Below are 18,614 nucleotides of genomic sequence, written 5' to 3'. Positions count from 1 at the left end.
TTATCTGATATGATCTAAATACATTTTCTACCTTTTATGAATATTTGCGGGGCTGGAAATTTTTTTTTTGTGATAAGACAATCACGACACTGTGATTTGACGTCAGCATAGTATGTGGCATGAAGTTGGTGAAGGCAGTACGGGGGCCCAGTGGTCAGCACTGTAGCTTTGCAGCACTGGGGTCCTGGGTTCAAATCCCACCAAGGACAACATCTGCAAGGAGTTTGTATGTTCTCCATGTGTTTGTGTGGGTTTCCTCCGGGTTCTCCGGTTTCCTCCCACACTTCAAAGACATACTGATAGGGAATTTAGATTGTGAGCCCCAATGGGGACAGTGCTGATAATGTCTGTAAAGAGCTGTAGAATTAATGGTGCTATATAAGTGAGAAAAAAATGAATAAATTCACTCTCTAGGCATCTGCCATCACCTCAAGAAAATGTAAAGGGAGAACCCGCCAAGTTTTCCAACAGGAAGATGATTTTTTTTGTCCTGAAGAGTGTTTTTTTTGCATCTTTTTGGTCGTTTCCTAAGTGTCTGCTCTGTTGTTTTTCAGCATATTTCCATTGTTTTTAGGTCATCTTTTTTACCGCTGTTCAATGACAAATCAGTAGTGCCCCACATACGGCACAATTTATTTTGCATGGCAAAGTATGGCACATTGGATAAGGTTGTATCCTACTTTTATTATTGTCCACAAGATAGTCACTAAGCAGCGATTCTGACCTTTAAAAAAAATGATGTTGGTGTAATATAGAGTTAGATGTGTTCAAGGTAAATATAAAGTGACCCCTATTAATATCCCTGTCATAGCTGCCTGGTAATGTGAGCTGGTACACTTCCTGAAATAAATGTGCTGGTAAAGTATGTAATATGGATGACAGCTTACATCAGAATTATGTGGAGGTACTGATATGTTCCCGCTCCTGGTACATGACTGAGGGTTGCAGATATGCTGGCATGTCTCGCCTGGAGCGGTGGCCTGTCAGGAATGAGATGTCCATAAGCAATTTCAGTACACAATCTCTTGAGGAGTCAGAGACTTGTTCCACATGTCTACTCGAAAACACTAACGGCTGTTCTTCAGAAGTCATGACTGGTGTTCACAGACAAGGCTGGATTATCATATCTTCTAGAACAGATACACAGAGGGACAAAATTAAAAGCTTGGACAAAGTCGCTGGCAACCTTGATATTTATTTAAACAGAAATGCCTACAATTGAGGAAGTTTTCACTTATCATCAAATATAACGGTTCACTTTTTCATATGGAAGCAAACGTAAAGGGGTTGTCCCACAAACAAAGTACATTTTAATTGATAGATCTTAGAATAAAATATTGGAATAATATAATATTTTATGTAAAAGCAGTAAAAAGCATATGGCCTAATTTAAATATGTACTAATAAAGGATAAAAAAAAACTTGAATAATACAGATAAAGTATGATGCAAGCAAAATTGCACCCAAACACAGTATGATACCCCCACAGTGAATTCCTGCACAGTACCCTCAACATGCACAGTATGGTGACCCCCATCACAGTATGATTCTATAACTGTAATCCCCACACAGCCCTCCATACAGTATAATGGGCACAAAAAGTCCTCCATACAGTATAATGAGCCCTGCATAGTCATCTATACAGTATAATGGCCTCACATAGTCCTCTATACAGTATAATGGCCTCACATAGTGCTCCATACAGTATAATAGCAACAGAAAGTGCTCCATACAGTATAATCGCCCCACATAGTGCTCCATGCAGTATAATGGCCCCACACAGTGCTCAACACATTATAATGGCCTTACAACAGGGCTGTGGAGTCGGTAAGCCAAACCTGCGACTCTGACTCCTCAATTTCCCTTACACCGACTCCCACATATATTGCTTATATTTAAGTGAAAAATTTATTGTAGTACAATGTGAACATCAGACATTTAATCATTTTTATGATACTATAATCAAGATATTTAGATATATATTTATTGGAATACTCTCTCTGGTGAAGACGGCAGAAGACAGGACAGAGGAGGAGAGATTGCCCCCTGCAGTCTGGAGCCAGTGCAGGATGGGAGCACTGCAGCATACAAGTGAGTTTTGATAGGTGCGTGACCCTGCTTCTGGGGGGGGGGGGGGGGGGGCAGCTGCCCCTCCTGCCCCTCGCTGGCTACGGCCATGATTCACACACATCATTTTTGCGGATCCTTTTTTTGCAGTAAAATGCAGTGTCTCTGCGCATCCCAGCAAAGTCAATGGGTTTCAAGATATGACATTCAGACACATCGTTTTGTGAGGATCCGTTTTTGGGCTCAAGAATGAGCATGTTCGGCGTTTTTCTTATCTGCTTTTGCTATTGAAAACATTATCTATGAGCTCAAAGACCTTTCAGGTGACGCGGTTTTTTAAAAAGCTGATCTGCTTTTGCAGCTGAAAAACGTATCCTCAATAAACCCAGCAAAAACGCTGTGTGTGAATGTAGCCTTAGATCAGGAATAGAACAGCCATTTATAGGACATTTCATAACTTTCCCAAATTCCTATGAAAAAATATTCCCCACAAACTCCATTGATCTACTGCACCCAATTTATTATATATTTTAGGAGTCGGTCCATTTTATTCCGACTCCACCAAAATGAGCACCGACTCCACAGCCCTGCTTACATAGTCCTCCATACAGTATAATGACCCTATATAGTGCTCCATACAGTATAATGGCCCCATACAGCGCTCCATACAGTATAATGGCCTTACATAGTGCACCATACAGTATAAAGGGCCCCACTGAGTACTCCATACAGTATAATGACCCCACATAGTCCTCCATACAATATAATGGTCCTACATAGTGCTGCATACAGTACAATGTCCTCACATAGTGCTTTATACAGTATAATGGGCCCAGAAAGTGCTCCATACAGTATAATAGGCCCCGCATTATAATAAAAAAAAAAAAAAAAATACTCCCCTTTGCCCGTTCCCCCGCTGCTCCGGTCTTTTTATGGTATCTTCAGATCCTCTACACATCTCGGTACAGCATGCGCTTTGTAATGACGTCATTGCACCCGCTGGCCTGAGACATCTAATGCATTATTTTCAACTGTATCGGCATCTAGGATGCCGATATAGTTGAAAGTGTGATGCCAGGCTGGGGACTCGCCCGGCGTCATGGGCCAAATATACTCACCCTGCTGACCGGATTTGGCCCACAGGCCAGAGTTTGACATATGTGTTATAGAGTGTTCCAAGTTAAAAACATAGAAATATCTTTGGAGCCGTTCTCTTATTTGTCAGCTATTATTTTGCTGGCAAAATGGACACAAATTAGGAATTTTCCTTAGAGCTGGTTCAGAGCTTCATCCAGAAAACTCGTATGATTTTTTTCTCATTTGTCATCCATGTGCAGTCCGTATACAATCCGTTTTTCACAGCAGCAGCTATTAATCATTTACAAGACCATTTACAGTTTCCCGTGTTACAGAATTATACCTGTAAAAATTGAATGCTATACTGTGGCTCCGTACAGCATCTGATTTTTTTGCGCACCCATAGACTTCAATGGGCGAGTCTTATCCGTCGCACGAAATATACTAGTGCGTGCTGTGATTGTTTTCCCACACAGATTCGGTGCTCATCTCTGCTGAACCATTGAATAACATTGGTCCGAGTGCTGTCCTTTTTTTTTATTACAGACAGCACTCAGACCAAAAATACGATAGTGTGAACGAGCCCTTAGCATGATAAGATACAGGTAAAGCTGAGAGGTATGAAAGGAATGAGACAAAACTAGGCCTAGAAAAACCGCAAAAGCATTTTGGCCCCAATTCGTCATTGTCATTGTTCCCTTACTGAAGTAAAATTTGGTTCTTACGCTGTTAACATGAGCATATTAAAAATTGGCTGATTTTCACCTAGAAAAAAAAAACGGATGACTTTCATCTCAATTGTCATCCATACGGCAGCTGTCATTATACATCTGAATTGCAATGTATCCACAAAAATGGGATGCGTTATATGTTTTAGCCTAATTCATCACTTCCGATTGCTCGAAAAGTCATTGAATGTTTGCACAATTGTACTCCAGTACCCTAACGGAGAACAAAATGCGTTATTTTATTTTGGCGCAGTTGAAGACTAATATGCAGCATTTTTAAAGGATCGCGTGACTTGTTGCTCTAAAGAATTACAAATAAGTTAAAAGACAAAAAATATAGCAGCATTAATTTTCAAAAATTCTGCATTTATCAACCCGCTCGTGTGCCATTTTGAAAAATTTGAAGTGCCAAAAAGCACAACACAAAAAAGAATGACGTAAAAAAACGCAAATGGTGAATCTGCGCCTTTGTGGAGTTTCTTTTTCCCACTGGTGTGATTACCGTAACTCAGTGGCCACACATTGTGACACACATGGCCCATAAAATCCTGTGTAATGGGTCATTTTAGCACCTGACAATCTATGTGCTATACATTTGTAATACGGTCAGGCAAAAATGCTGTGAGCGAACGGTTGCCATCTCGTGGCTATGGCCTGCTATATGGCGGGATAATGCGTTCTTGATGGAAGCGCCATAAATGCGTTCTTGAGGGTACGAGCCAATAAGACAAGTCTTGTAGATTTTATTGTGGATTTTGTGTTGTTGACTTGCTGGACAAAGTCTGGGCAGAAAATCCGCTACATATCTGCCTTGTGGCCACAAGCACTCAATATTAGGCCAAGTTCACACATCGCAGATTTGTTCTACAAATTCTACATCAATTTACAGTAAAATACAAAAAGGAAATTCATTTTTCAAAAGCCCCAGAAAATCTGCAGCATGCTCATTCTTGTGTGGATTGTCAATGAGGATTTCTCCATATTTAATGCTTCGTAAATGTAATATGCAATGAAATCAGAGCTGACATTTTCTGCAGCGTGTGAACATGGCTTTATAGTAAGCAGTATTACTCTTTTGTGCTGTCCTTTTCTTTTGAATGGTATCCCGGCCATAGAGAAAATAGCATTTCCTGTGGAATAGCAGAGGGTAAGAGAGGAGCGTGTAGGTTCTGAGCTGTACATGACGTGCCCTGGGGGACAAGGCCTAGTGAACTGTCTCATCATGACTGTACTGTTGCTGGGCGCTTCCCATACATGAGGCTGTGTGTGCAGCAGCAGCCATTGGTCCTGCTTAGCTGATTGACAGACCTGGCTATGGGAGTCAGGTTACAATGAAGGCGGGTGAGCAGAGCAAAGCCTCCTGACAGCTAGATTTCCGGACTGACTGCAAGCAGCAGAAGGAGGGGGACAAGGCGCAGAAATCCAGCAGATATGAGCTGCTCTCCTCATAAAGAAGTTTGACTTTGTGACAAAGCCTCCTCATCCCTCCTTTCTTCCATGCACATATTCCTGTTCCGCCCTGTTCTCAGAGGAACAAGGAGAAGGCGGTGTCTGGGCTGGTGAGCAGGCAGCGAGCAGGCAGCAGTCACTGCAGGCAAGCTGCTGGGAGACAGGATCCTCAGCACTGGCTTCTTCTCAGTGGGATGGCCTGTGAACTAATGTCTCTACAAAGGTATACCTTCTATCCCTTCTCGCCTGGAGCTTTACTTCTCTTTCCTCTTTATTTAATATATATTATTCTTATTTTGCACATTTCTCGCTATGGAGTTCACTGGAGCTGATGGGTGTTGTTTTGGTTATTTTTATCAGACGTGCTGTACCGTGTTGTTATGTATTGTCGTGTTTTGCTTTTATTGCACACGCGTGCCTTTTAGTGCCGGGAATTAATACCGCTGCAAGAATTGATGGGAGCCGATGGCGATGCATCTGATCTGGTCACCGGTGGACATCATGGTGTTCGGGAATAGTATACTGAATGGTAGCACCTTTTTAGAGGGCTGTACACTTTAGTTCCTGTATTTATTCTAGACCCTACACATCCTGAACCGTATATTTGTATAGAAATAGAATTATATACGCATTAGAGGTCAAATATATCTATATATTACTGATCTGTTCGGCAGTATTCAATCGGAGACCTATTTACGAGCATACAATCAAATTCTATAAACACCTAACTTTACTATATAATGCTGATATTAAAAGCAGGAGGGTTTGATACTGTGTTGGCCTGATGTGTATGCAGCATATGGCTGCCAGTGGTGCTCTGCCTCCATCCGCAGATTAATGCAGTGCTCTAGCGCAGGCAGGTGTGGGGGGCTGCTCTGGAGACCTCCGCAGTGCACTGCCTTACTGTTGCTGGCTCGCTTTTCATCTTGTTTACTTCCTGTCATACAGCAAAAAAAATGTCTAGGAAGATCATACCGCGCAGAGAGCGGGAGGGCAAAGCAGAAACCATTACTTTGCTGAATTGTTCCTGCTGTGATTCCTATACAGTGTATAGTTGATGACTGTAGGAGGGATTTTTGTGCAAGGGGGGAGAAACTATTGCCGTTTGACTGCACAGCAACAGTATTGTGTACACAGGTCGGAAAGTGGAAAAGCAGGATAGGTTAGGGACGGATTTACCTTCAGGGTTAGATTCCCAGTATTTCATTAGAAGGCTGACATCGCTGACCATTTACACATTACACTAGAGTGAAAACTGACCGATTCATCCCGCTGTAGCAGAATAGATCTGTGCTAGTCACTATGATGAGGTTTACAGAATTCAGCTTGTGGTTCTGCTATTTTGCCAGTTTACCCCTAGTGATGATCCTGCAATCACCCTGTGTATTAGGTCTCATTCGGATCTCTGTTTTCCACATACGAGTTCTATCCATGTTATTTTTTTTAGATCCCGTACCCATTATAGAATATGGGGCTGTGTTAATTCTCTATATTCATGCCAACCAAGTGGTCCCCACCAAAACACAAAGACCTATCTCAGTCACGGATCAAACTCGCCAATGCAAGTCAGTGGGTCCTTGAAAAAAAATCGGCCACCATGTTGACGCCATCTGCGTGCTTTCTTATTTTCACTGATAGGAGAAGCTCTAGAAATGTTTTTATTGCATACAAGAAACTGATGAAACATTGATGATAAAAACTGACCAGACCCTGATGAAAATCTGCTCCAAAACACTGATGAAAATCTCTAGTTTTTGCTTACGGGAAAAATCACTGACGTCATTGGTCATTTAAGTTCCATGATAATAGTCAGAATTTTGTTTTGCATTACTCCATTAATATTGTCACTAAAGCATTTGATGCTCCTATAAGATAAGAGACTGCGTTTCTGATAACTGGGTGATACTAAATGCCGGGGCAGCAGTTGGCAGAAAGCTGACAGATTGTTGTCCTCTCGTATTAATAGCGTTGTCCACTTGAGTGCTTGCTATAAACATTTATGTAACATCTTGTGGCCTCATAGGGTCCACCCTGACTTTCTAGGACATTGCAAGCATTAATATACAATCTTCTTTCACGTTGCATTTGGTTTCGGTACTTGTACTGTCATTCATAGAGTATAGTAAGTCTTAAACATATTTATTCTTTGTTGTGCCCACATATCCAGAAAGCTGTGCCTGTTCCCAGAGCTGACAATCTAATTCCCCTGCCTCATGCACATTACACACCATAGGGGGAATTTCACAGATGAAAAGGAAACGAACAGTGTGATTTTGGAACGTGGGAGGAAACCTTGCATGATAACATTTAAACAACAGACAAAATCCACGTAGAATTATTTTGAATAATTTTCTTCATGCATTGTTTTATATATTCCAACTATCGATTTGTGATGTTTCCACTTCTGTTTTTTTTTTTTCTTGGATTCACGTCGTCCTCCGTTACCCCTGTCCCGCCTGTCCCTCCCCCAAAAAGGGGCGAACGCAGCCTCCTGATGGGGCACTTTACTACATTTTAAAACTTCTTAGCAGGTCATCTTAAATGAAAAGCTTTGAATTCTAATTTAGTTAAATATTTTTCATCTCCAGATATGCCATCTATTAAACTGAATGCAATTAAATTACAGAAGGACGATTAAGGGTTCCCATACTCATTAGTATGAAAGTGGTCAGAACAGAAGATTTCTGCTGATACAATAAATGACTACTACAGCCAACAAATCGTCATTATCAGAAAAGATTAATTTATTCTACAATTTACGATTAGACCAAATATCATTCCTTTCAAGGATTTATCACAATTACTTTAATAAATTGTTTTTATTGCTAAAAAAAAGTCCCAGCAGAACAACCAGCAGAAATCCATATATGTTATAGGGTTTGTCTCCCGTGCCTCATTATTAACCTTTATATAGGAATTTTCCCTGTTTGACACCCGACACTATGTTTTTTTCCCTTTAATTAAACACGGATCCGGATTTTGCTACAGCAGCCGCTACGTTGTGTCTGCAGGGTAACATTAAATTGGGGCAGAAGCAAAGAATTGGCCAAGACTAGGAGGAAATCAGATGCTAACTGAGTCAGAGTGCAGGACATCAATGAAAAAGGCACAAAGGAGTCCCAAAATCCAAGTGTTAGAGCAGTAATGGCATCCGGGGTTATATTGGGAGAATGGTCAGAACACAAGATGGCAATCTGAAACGCTCACAATGGTGGTATCCAAGAAGTATACAGAAGCAGGTCCAGGTGACGGGCTTTATATAAAGCCCTGAGAGAAACAATTGGCTGCCAAACCTGTCTCCGGCTTGGCTCATCATCCGATCACTTAGTTGGCCCTGGGCACTGCCACTAGCAACACTCATTGTCTCTGCCACTGCTGGAACAGAGAAAAGAGGAAAAGAGTGGTGGTGTCTGACACACTATCAGTGTACACATGACACAGCAAAAGCGGGGCCTAGTGGTCGGCTGATTGTTCTCGATGGCTTCATTCCTGGAAGGGCTTGACGTGGTGTGCGACCATTTTATATTCATACTATAGCAGACGAAGGCCATGCTGCCTGGTTTAGTAATCTATTTTCTGACAGCTGATATTGTGCATCTCCTTACAGTATTCAGTAAAATCTGGACCTTTGGTAAGTTATGTTGTAAAGAAGAAGTTAGTCTGCAAAAACATAAGTTACAGAGTGTCCAAAAAGTGTTTTACTTTTTATGTTGGAGGAAATGAAGTTTCTATTTTTTTCTTTATTTTCATCTGTGTTGTGCGAACCAGATGGCTGTCCCCATCGATCATCTGTACTTACTGGACTTTATACAGAGGAAACGTGGTGTGTGCAGTGCCTGCATTTATGAACCGAGACTGGAAATCAGGCATCTGAAGTTTCTGTGGACAGACAGAAGATGATATGCTTACATAACTATATTATATAATTGTACCAAGGCTTCTCAGATGCTGTCATCATTCATCTGCAATGCCTACATTTCCTGCAGCAATAATGAAAGATGACAACATACTGAACATGTATTTGGTCTGCTGAAAATTACCCAAGACTTGACTATGATTTTATTATACAGCTGGACTGCTTTTTTATCTGCCATACTATGAGTCTGTGCAAGCAGCCATTTACTTAGTGCTAAGTTTACTTTGGGAGAGGCATTCCTGACCTCACATCAGAATGTGTCCGTGCCTCTTAATACATAGCTTCCCCTCCAATCTGTATTACAATTGCCTACTGATCCCTCTGATAAAGGACTAATATAAAAGAATGTATCTGACAAAAGTAAATGGATAAATGCCTACTCCTTCATGCTTCACCGTCTATCCAGATCATTGTTGGAGAAAGCAGGGCATTCATTATGTTTAGAAGCCATGTTTAGCTTGGCAACTCCTCCTCACCCCAATTGCCAGCCTTGTTGTTGGCTGTTTTTTAGGGTAGCATGAAGTAGAGCCCAAACACTACCCATTGTAACCCATTATTTTTTGCTGTATTAGACTTAGATGTGAATCCTATACCAGTATTTGCTTTTAGGTCCTCTTTGACCTTTAGTTCATCCCCCTTCAGCCATCGTTGTTTAAAGAGGTTGTCCACTACTTTTACATTGATGGCCTATCCTTAGGATAGGTGATCAATATCTGATTGGCCGGGGTCCGACACCCAGCACCCCCGCCGATCAGCTGTTATTACTGTCGGCGGTGGCCGCCGGACAGAAGTTTTTATTGTGGCTGCCACAGGGTACTACACCTCCACTTCCTATTCAAATCAATAGAAGGCGGATGTGCAGTACCCTGTGACAGCCACTACAAGTACACGGCCAGCTCCGCAAGTAAGTACTTCCAGCCGCCGACACCGATAGCTGATCGGCGGGGGTGCCTTGTGTAGGACCCCAGCCCATCAGACATTGATGACCTATGCTAAGGATAGGTCATCAATGTAAAAGTTGTGAACAACCTCTTTAATTCAGATCTTGCCAATACTTATTTCAATGAATGAATAAAGACACACAGAAATAAAGTTCAGCAAACGTATAATGGAGATGGTCATTTCTCAGCCCTGCAGACAGCTTTTCTACATAACATAGTCTCATAAAATGGATAACTCAAGACTGTAATCTTGCGTCATTGACTCAGAGTCTAAAGCAGCTCAGTCTAAATTACTTTCATCATACACACTAAGCCTAGTATTATGCATTATCTTCTGTGTAGTATTACGGTAAGTACTTATTTCTTTGTAAAATCAGCCCTGCCACATTCCTCATGTTTCTTTATCATTATCATCACACAACATGGTCCGCCAGTGTAGTGTAATCTCCCATCCAACAAAAGCTTCTTCTTTAGTTTCTCTCTGTAGGCGGGCTGGATGATCTAGCAGTTCTACACTTACACAAATGACTGTACTGAATATTATTCTGATTAAAGCATGGTCATTTTGTAATTTTTAATATTGTGATAAGTCTGAACCTGACCAAAACCAACATAAGAAAATAGCGATGCTTTATATCTCCAAAAAAGTCTATCTTAATCCAAAGTCAACAATAATAAAATGCCCAACAGTTAACCACAGAGGGACATTAAAACCACGACCAGGGGACAGAGAGCAAATCAATAAAGTGCAAGAACGTCCAGTAAATATATTTGCACTTTATGCATTAGGGATTACCTATCTTTGGGTAATGCCTTTGTACAACAGTGGATAACAAGATACCTAGACATAGTATGTTGATAATGTAACAAGTAGGTAATATGATATATATCAGTGAATAATGAGAAGTATAGGCAAATAACTTCATATAGTAAATGGTTACCCATTAGTAAACAGTGCATTATAGGAGAGGTCACCTAAGTATATTAGTAATTTACTTGCAAAGGGGAAGGGTGAGTAAAGCACAGAGTCTCCGCTGCTGCTCCAGGTGTTGACAGTGCTGCAGCCAATCCCTGAGTGCAGCGGCTCGTGCCGTCTACTTGGGCAGAGCCACTCAGTGTTTGGCTGCAACGCTGTCGACAGGATGCCGTCGCAGTAGACAGTTACAGACACCAGAAGCAGCAGCATACGCACAGTGCTGGATGTGGAAAGGGTAAGTAAAGTGTTGTGTTTTTGTTTTTATATAACAAAACCCGTCTGGGACCAGAGGTTTTCTGAATCGAAGAATCCCTTTAATAATGATAAAAATGTCCATACCTTGTATGCGCCAGTTGTTGTCATCCAGATGCTTTGTGGATGTGTCTCAGCTTCTAGCTGGCAATTTTCTCCACAAGACATTACATCTCCCCAAATCTACATGTCCTATCTACAGGGCAGGGATTAGGACCTGTCCTATCTACAGGTTCATGTGATCAGTACATAGGACGACATCACAGCTGGATCACAACACTGCTGGTTGAGTCTCTTGACTGTCCGCTAATGAGAGCACAGAACTGGGGACGTTTTTTTAATGTAATTAAATTAAAAAGATGTTAAAAATAATGACTGTAGGTAACACTGATTTCTGCAAGCCCCAGAAATGGAGAATCGCAGAAATTTCTGCAAAAATCAGCCTGTGAATGTTTCCTTACAGTGTTAGGTAGAAAGTCTTCAATGCCTCCTAAGTATAGGAAAGTATTCCACAGAAGCCCACATCTTTCACTCACCTAGTAACCAGTGTTTGAGAAAGTTCTGGATAAAGCATGGGTGGAGACTGTACATGGCGTTCATTGTGTTCCTTCCCTCCAGCAAAAAGCTAAAACAAGGCCAAGTGCATTGACCTTATTCCAGCTTGTTGAAGGATGGGCATTTATTTTTATCCGACAAGTACTGATGAATCAGAGACCAGCTCCATTATTACAGTTATGTATATTTCACTCCGGTGTTTCAGAGAAAACATACATTCAAACAGCGGCTGGGAACTATGAAAATGGAATGACTTCTCTCTGCCCAAGCTCCCCTAGACTGACAGCTCTCTCCGTATGTGTGTGACTAGTCAATGTATTTCAATGGTCCCCAGCCACCGTTTTGTGAAACGTACATGACTGCAGTAACAGATCTGGTCTCTGAATCGTGCTGCTCATGGGTCTGACAGTATAAGTCAGCGGACTGGTTCTCATGTAGATGGAACGCCATACTGTGCGCCACTTCAGTTCACTAATTGGCTGCAGCGGTATCCGCATGATGTGTGCGCAATTCCAGACACCGGGAGAAGTGGCGAGACTTTACCTGATAGAGAACTACACCTTTTTAAGGATCGATTGTCTCCATACAGTTTTGCATTGGTCAAATGAATGACCTGTTATATCACCAATCGGTGCTCGTTTTAGGGGCCTCGCCTTTAGCTGTCAAAATAATTTTATTTTAGTAGTCCCACAGAGTTCTTTTTTTTTTTTTTTTTAATGATCTTATAATTCAATGCTTTCTGCCTTTTTTATTTTGAACTAAATAAATAATAATAAAAATTAAGAAAAAAAAAAGAAAAGCAAGATGTTATTTTAGATCAGGGATGTCAAACTCAAAACACACAGAGGGCCAAAATGAAAAACTTGGACAAAGCTGCGGGCCAACCAGTGTACAGTATAATGGGCCCCACACAGTCCTCCATACACAATAATGGGCCCCACACAGTCCTCCATACACAATAATGGGCCCAGCATAGTCCTCCAAACAGTATAATGGCCCCACATAGTCCACCATACACAATAATGGCCCCACATAGGGGTGGTGATTCTAGTATCGCGGGCCAAATATAATCACCCCGCTGGCCAGATTTGGCCCACGAGCCGGAGTTTGACACGTGTTTTAGGTGAATGGTTTGGACAATGGAGACACAACGTGAGAGCAGTTTGCAAGGCACCATAGGTTTTGATGGGACGAGAGTGTAGAATAAAATCCTGTATACTGGCATGGCGGACACAGCGGGTTGGGAGCAGACAGCTTGCCGCGTGTACAGTAAACACTTGTATAGGGTTACATTCCAGAGCTCGGTGACCTTGGCAGATGCACTGTCTCATTTTAGGCTCAAGGACTGTCGGCTAAAAAAAATTCCTGCTCAGCAACACAATGGGCTGCTTCAACGACACTGAGCCTTAAAATGCTGGGCTTTGAGCAGTGTACTTGAATCTTATTGTTTGCAGGTTAGAAGCATTCTCCCATAGGGTGGGGGCAAAAACATATAGCTGAGCAGTTGGTTGCTATGACTGTTCAGCCCAGTCCCCCGTCCTGGGCTATAAAAGTGACCTTGGTTGTCTGGTGCCTGCTGTAGGAACAGCTGCGGTATCCTTAGACGACAAGAGAAGCACACCACTTGCTGCGTCCATCTAGTGCTAGCGTGGGAACATCACCGCTCGTGGATCCATGCCATGTGTATGTATGCAGTCACTTTATAGTGTTATGTAATGAGATTATATCAGCATTGCTCTGCTGTCACGTATTACCTTTTGTATTATTTCATGCATCCCGTTATGCCCCTTGAATGGCAATGAATCATCCTTAGATGTTACATGAGCTTGTCTCTTACATAAGTTGTCATGCCCAGACATGTGAGGATAATTTCACTTGCATATTGTGTCTATGAAAAAGACTAGTAAAAAATGACTGTTGCTATGTGTCTGTGTATATAGGGATGTTAGGCATATCCAGGTCCAGAAATCTTACTCCGTATGTTTTTCCGGTTTGCTGTATTGAATATTCATTTGTTTGCAATGCAAAGTAAAGTTATAGTCACCTAATAGCACATTTAGTATGATACCCCTGTCCAGCCACACGGCAGTGCCCGTGTAGGTTTCCTTCTGTGAAATCAGATGGCAGGCAGGCTGGATCTCCAGTAGGTGGCATTCTGGACCTGATGTAGACCTTACAGTGGTGTCACACTCCCTGCTTCTTTGCTACTTATTATGTGTAATGTTCTGACATTCTTGTGATGCTTGGTCATTTAGAAAGTTGATAAATGAACAAGTCTCCATTGTTGTCCTTTATGAATGTAGGAAACACTTTCTAATTTTCCTTTTGTTTTCCACAGCTCTCAGGAAGATGAACGGCCCATGTCTCCATTCTTTATGAGGTAAGATTGCAGGGTTTGCTATAATCACTTTTTCATTGAATAGTGTGCACCTTTTGACATACAAAGAAAAATTTCCATTTCCCCTTGTTTACATAGTGTCATAGAATGTATCTTATCAGACCACTGGATCGCAATGGATTTTCCTAATCTCTTAAAGGGGTTGTCCAGGACTTTAACATTGATGGCCCATCTTTAGGATAGGTCATGAATGTCTGATAGATACGACACCTGACACCCCCAAAGATCAAATGTTCACAACACAGCTCTATCAACAGAATAGTAGCCGCAGCCGGGTACTGCGCATCTGCCCACTATTTATTCGAATAGGGGCTGGATATGCAGCTCTCAGTTGTGGCCACTATACAGTTGATGAAGCTGTGCAACTGAACAGTTCCGTCCGCTGCCGGAAATAGCTGATCAAAGGGGATCCTGGGCGTCACACTACCCTCCCCACTCCAATCAGACATTAATGACCTATCCAAAGGATGGGCCATCAATATTAAAGTCCTGGAAAACCCCTTCAAAGGGAATCTGTCAGTAAGGTCAACTCTCCCAAACAGCAAATATGGGGATGTAGGTCTTTGAAATGTAAATCCATCGCCACTTTTATATTTTCTATCTGTTGCTGCATGCCAGAGCACTTAAGGAGCCACTGACACTCGAGGTTGTTTCCCCGCCAATCACAAGTATCTAAAGAGGACCATGCAATTAAATCCCAAAGAACCAAACAACGACTGGTAGTGGAAGCAGATCTAGTACTGGAGTATATGTGTCAGGAGGGGGTTACCAGGCGGGCACGTACTGTATAGAGACTTGATGCATACTTTTCTCCTGGAATTTCCACTGAGATCTAAAAGGAAGTGGGAAGAGGAAGTGGGACTCATAAGAGAAGATATTTGGGAAAACATACTGGAGTATATACCTAAGCTTTCTATGAGAAAACCTGCAAGACTGTCACATATTTATGTAATTCACAGAGTCTATAGATCCCCGCTAATTATGCACAAAATGGGGCTGAGGGTCAGTTCAGAGTGCCCAAGATGTGGAAAATGGGAGGCGGGCATATTTCACATGATGTGGGAATTCCCTAGACTATTAAGGTTCTGGTCCGGGGTTCTTGCTGCGATTGAAGGGGCATATAGATGCGGTGTCCCTGGGGACCCTATTACATGCTTGTTGGGCTATGTAGAAGAAATATTAGCTGACCAAAATATTAAAATAGCCATTGCTAGGTTACTTTTTTTTTGTGCTAGGAAACTAATAGCAAGAAATTGGATTGGAGCTGACCCCCCTCCTGGGAAGAATATTTTAAACAAGTAGAATATATTAGACAGAAGGAAAGAGGTATATATGAAAAAAGAGGGAAACAGAATATATTTGGAAAGATATGGGAACCTTGATACAATATAAGGGAATTTGAGAGTACTAAATATGTATCATACAGTATAAACTAACATTTATGTAATGCACCTCTGGTTTTCTACCATAATTGGTTAATAGGAGTTTTTTTTGTCTTTGTTTCTTAAGACACAATATAGGGGAGGGGAATGCTGTCGGAATGGGTGGGGGTGGTGATTGAAGGGATGTCTGTATAGCTTATGTATTCTTTTACAATTTAATGTTTTGAGAAATATTGTATCATCAAAATATGTTTAATAAACATTTATTTGATTTAAAAAAAGTATCTAAAGAGGACCATACTAGGCGGGGAATCAAACTGTGGAGGCAGAGGCTCCTAAAGTACTCTGCCAAACCAAGCATCGTTAACACTTCATTTGTATATGATTGGAAACGCTAATTACTCAGGAGTACAGCAACAGATAGAAGATATAAAGGTGTCAATGGATTTACATTTCAAAGACCTGCATGTCCATATGTACAGTTTGGGAGAGTGGGGCTGGGTGATGTCTCTAACAGATACCCTTTAAATACACACTAGGGTTGGTTTTATTGGAAGCCAAGTTAACATACATGTATTTGATGTGAAGGCAGTAACCAGAGTTCTTGGGGAAAACTCAAACATAATTAGTTGCCTTTTTTGCATGCAAACTGTGGACCTCCAGACATTTGTGCAGTACACTGAGCTGCAATGTTACCCCAGTCACATTGAATACAGGAGACCGGCAAGAAGCTGCTATCAAGATATTAATGTGTTAGAAGTGCACTGCCATATGAAAAATGTAAATGCAATGATGTTATGCCAAACTGCTTAAAATGGGGCTTAAAGTAGAGGAGACTTAGAAATATGGTGCCATACATGCCCCTTTATTCTGCAAGGCTATGTTCATGCTTCCACTTACAGATCCTTGGTCGGCATTCATTTGCAAAACAGATCCATATCATTGCTGATGAAAATGGAAGCAAAGGAACTGATTATTGATTATTATGGGATCTGTCTGGTTTCCGTTCTAAAAACTGACACAAAGGGGAACTCAGATGGACCCCATACTAATCTACGGGTACTTCTGCTTCCTTTTGCATCAGTTGTGCAACGGATCTGTTTTTTACATTATTCCGTTTGTCTGTTCCTAAAAATGAACAAACAAACGGAATATCAAAATGGAAGTGTGAACTCGGCCTTAGCCCTTTCATTTGATCTGCAGAGACCTATTTTTCTGCCACCTAGTGTTATAGAAGTCTCCTTCCTCAACATTCAGAGGTAAGGAGCACCACTTTTGGCCACATAATCAGCACTATGGATAATTCATTTGACAGGACATTATCTATGTGCCCAAATTAGGAGGGAACTTTTCTCAGCGACTCAAATGATCTCCAAGTCATTTTGTAGTCCTTGTAATGGATAGTGACTGGATAGGCCAGCATTAATTAGTGTAGCTATGCCCATGGCTGATTACCCTTATGTGGGTGCTGCTTGAGGATGAGACATAAGATATGTGCCCAGAGAACAGTCTGATGTCACAAAATGCCGTCCTTTATAACTGCATATAAATGTTATCGTGAGTCCTTTATGTAAGGATGGAGCTGTCATAGGTACACAGAAACAAGATGCACACATTTGCTGGCTGTATACTGTATATGGCTGTATAGAGATGACATTCCAGGAGGATGACAGTCAGATGATTACCCTACTCTGGAGAGCAGTGTCAGGTGTGTCTGCCTGTCCTGTACATGTCATTGTCATGCTCCAGTCATAAAACGATTAGTATAGGTGATTCTTGGCCTCTATAGACTGCAGTTACTCTGATTCCTAGCACACAACTTGTGTTGTTGCTGCACATACGTTTTCATCCGCGGCACAGGGACCTCTGCCTTTCCTCCGAGTTTTTATAAAATATGCTGGTCAACCATGGGTTAAGTTAATCGTAGGTGCATAACAGATTAGAAGCTGCAAATGTTGACTGAAGTAGAGTTTAATAAAATGATATGGAGTGTGACAAATTCAGTTCACGTGTGCGACTAAAGCTGATCATTGGAAAAGCCTCCATGTTCAGTACGTGAGAAGTGAAAAATGCAATGTTTGTATATTACAAGCTCCTTTTATCTAATGTTTACTGTGTGACTATGGCTTTATTGCCTGGTCAGACGTCACAAGCTCGCTGAACCTCTAGAGGTAGCAATGTGGGATTAGTCTCTAGTTTTGGCCTATGCATACAGATGGCGTGGAGGTCTACCCAGATTTCAGCTGCTGTCCTCCTGGGCAATATGGACAGAATCCCCTTTTTCTGCTGTATTCTTTTCCTTCTTCACTCCTGAGTACTGGGGCTGATTTCAGGTCACCTTCTTGTTATTTATTGAGTTACACCAAAGATTATATTTGCTTTTTGGTGATCTGTAAGTTTTCCAAGTGAGTTTACATTCTCTTATTTACAATGCTGCCAGTCAGGTTTGTAGAGCACGCTTTGTTCCCAGCCTTATCATGGTTAGCTACTTCACACTGGCTGCTGGTTAATGATTGTCTTCTTTTGGCCATGCTGGTGTTTCTTTTTTCTCTGTTATTTTTTATGAAACCTAATAATATAGATCCATATTAATTATCTATTCCCCTCTCAGCCCCACCTTCCTGCCTGACTGACAGCTCACTGGGCTATCAGAGGGGGAGATAGAGCCAGGAAGGCAGTGGCTTGGGAAGGGCTTTGACACTCCCAGAGAACCTAAACCTCATATCCATATGAATTAAAACTGTCACTTTTAATTCAGGGAGAAACAGAATGCATAAGTGAAGTTATGGTTGATTTTATTTTTCAGAGAGCAATACGACCATATAAATAGTTTGGAAGTGCTGACTGTTTCCCTATAACACCAATCCGTAGCA

General features: G+C 41.5%; 1 protein-coding gene across 5 annotated transcripts in view; it reads left to right on the top strand.

Annotated features, from left to right (window-relative positions):
* Positions 1-18,614, top strand: part of FAM13A (family with sequence similarity 13 member A) — a 246,068-nt gene that overhangs the window by 173,667 nt on the left and 53,787 nt on the right. For all 5 annotated transcript variants that reach the window (XM_073638068.1, XM_073638063.1, XM_073638065.1 and 2 more), the window contains exon 10: positions 14,300-14,341. In XM_073638068.1, the coding sequence (XP_073494169.1) occupies positions 14,300-14,341 (42 nt within the window). The remainder of the gene's footprint in view (positions 1-14,299; positions 14,342-18,614) is intronic.

The sequence above is a fragment of the Phyllobates terribilis genome, unplaced genomic scaffold (genome assembly GCF_046119375.1).
Source record: "Phyllobates terribilis strain yellow unplaced genomic scaffold, ASM4611937v1 Scaffold_1__5_contigs__length_1240528914, whole genome shotgun sequence".
NCBI lineage: Eukaryota > Metazoa > Chordata > Amphibia > Anura > Dendrobatidae > Phyllobates > Phyllobates terribilis.
This window is presented reverse-complemented; position numbering and strand designations above follow the sequence as displayed.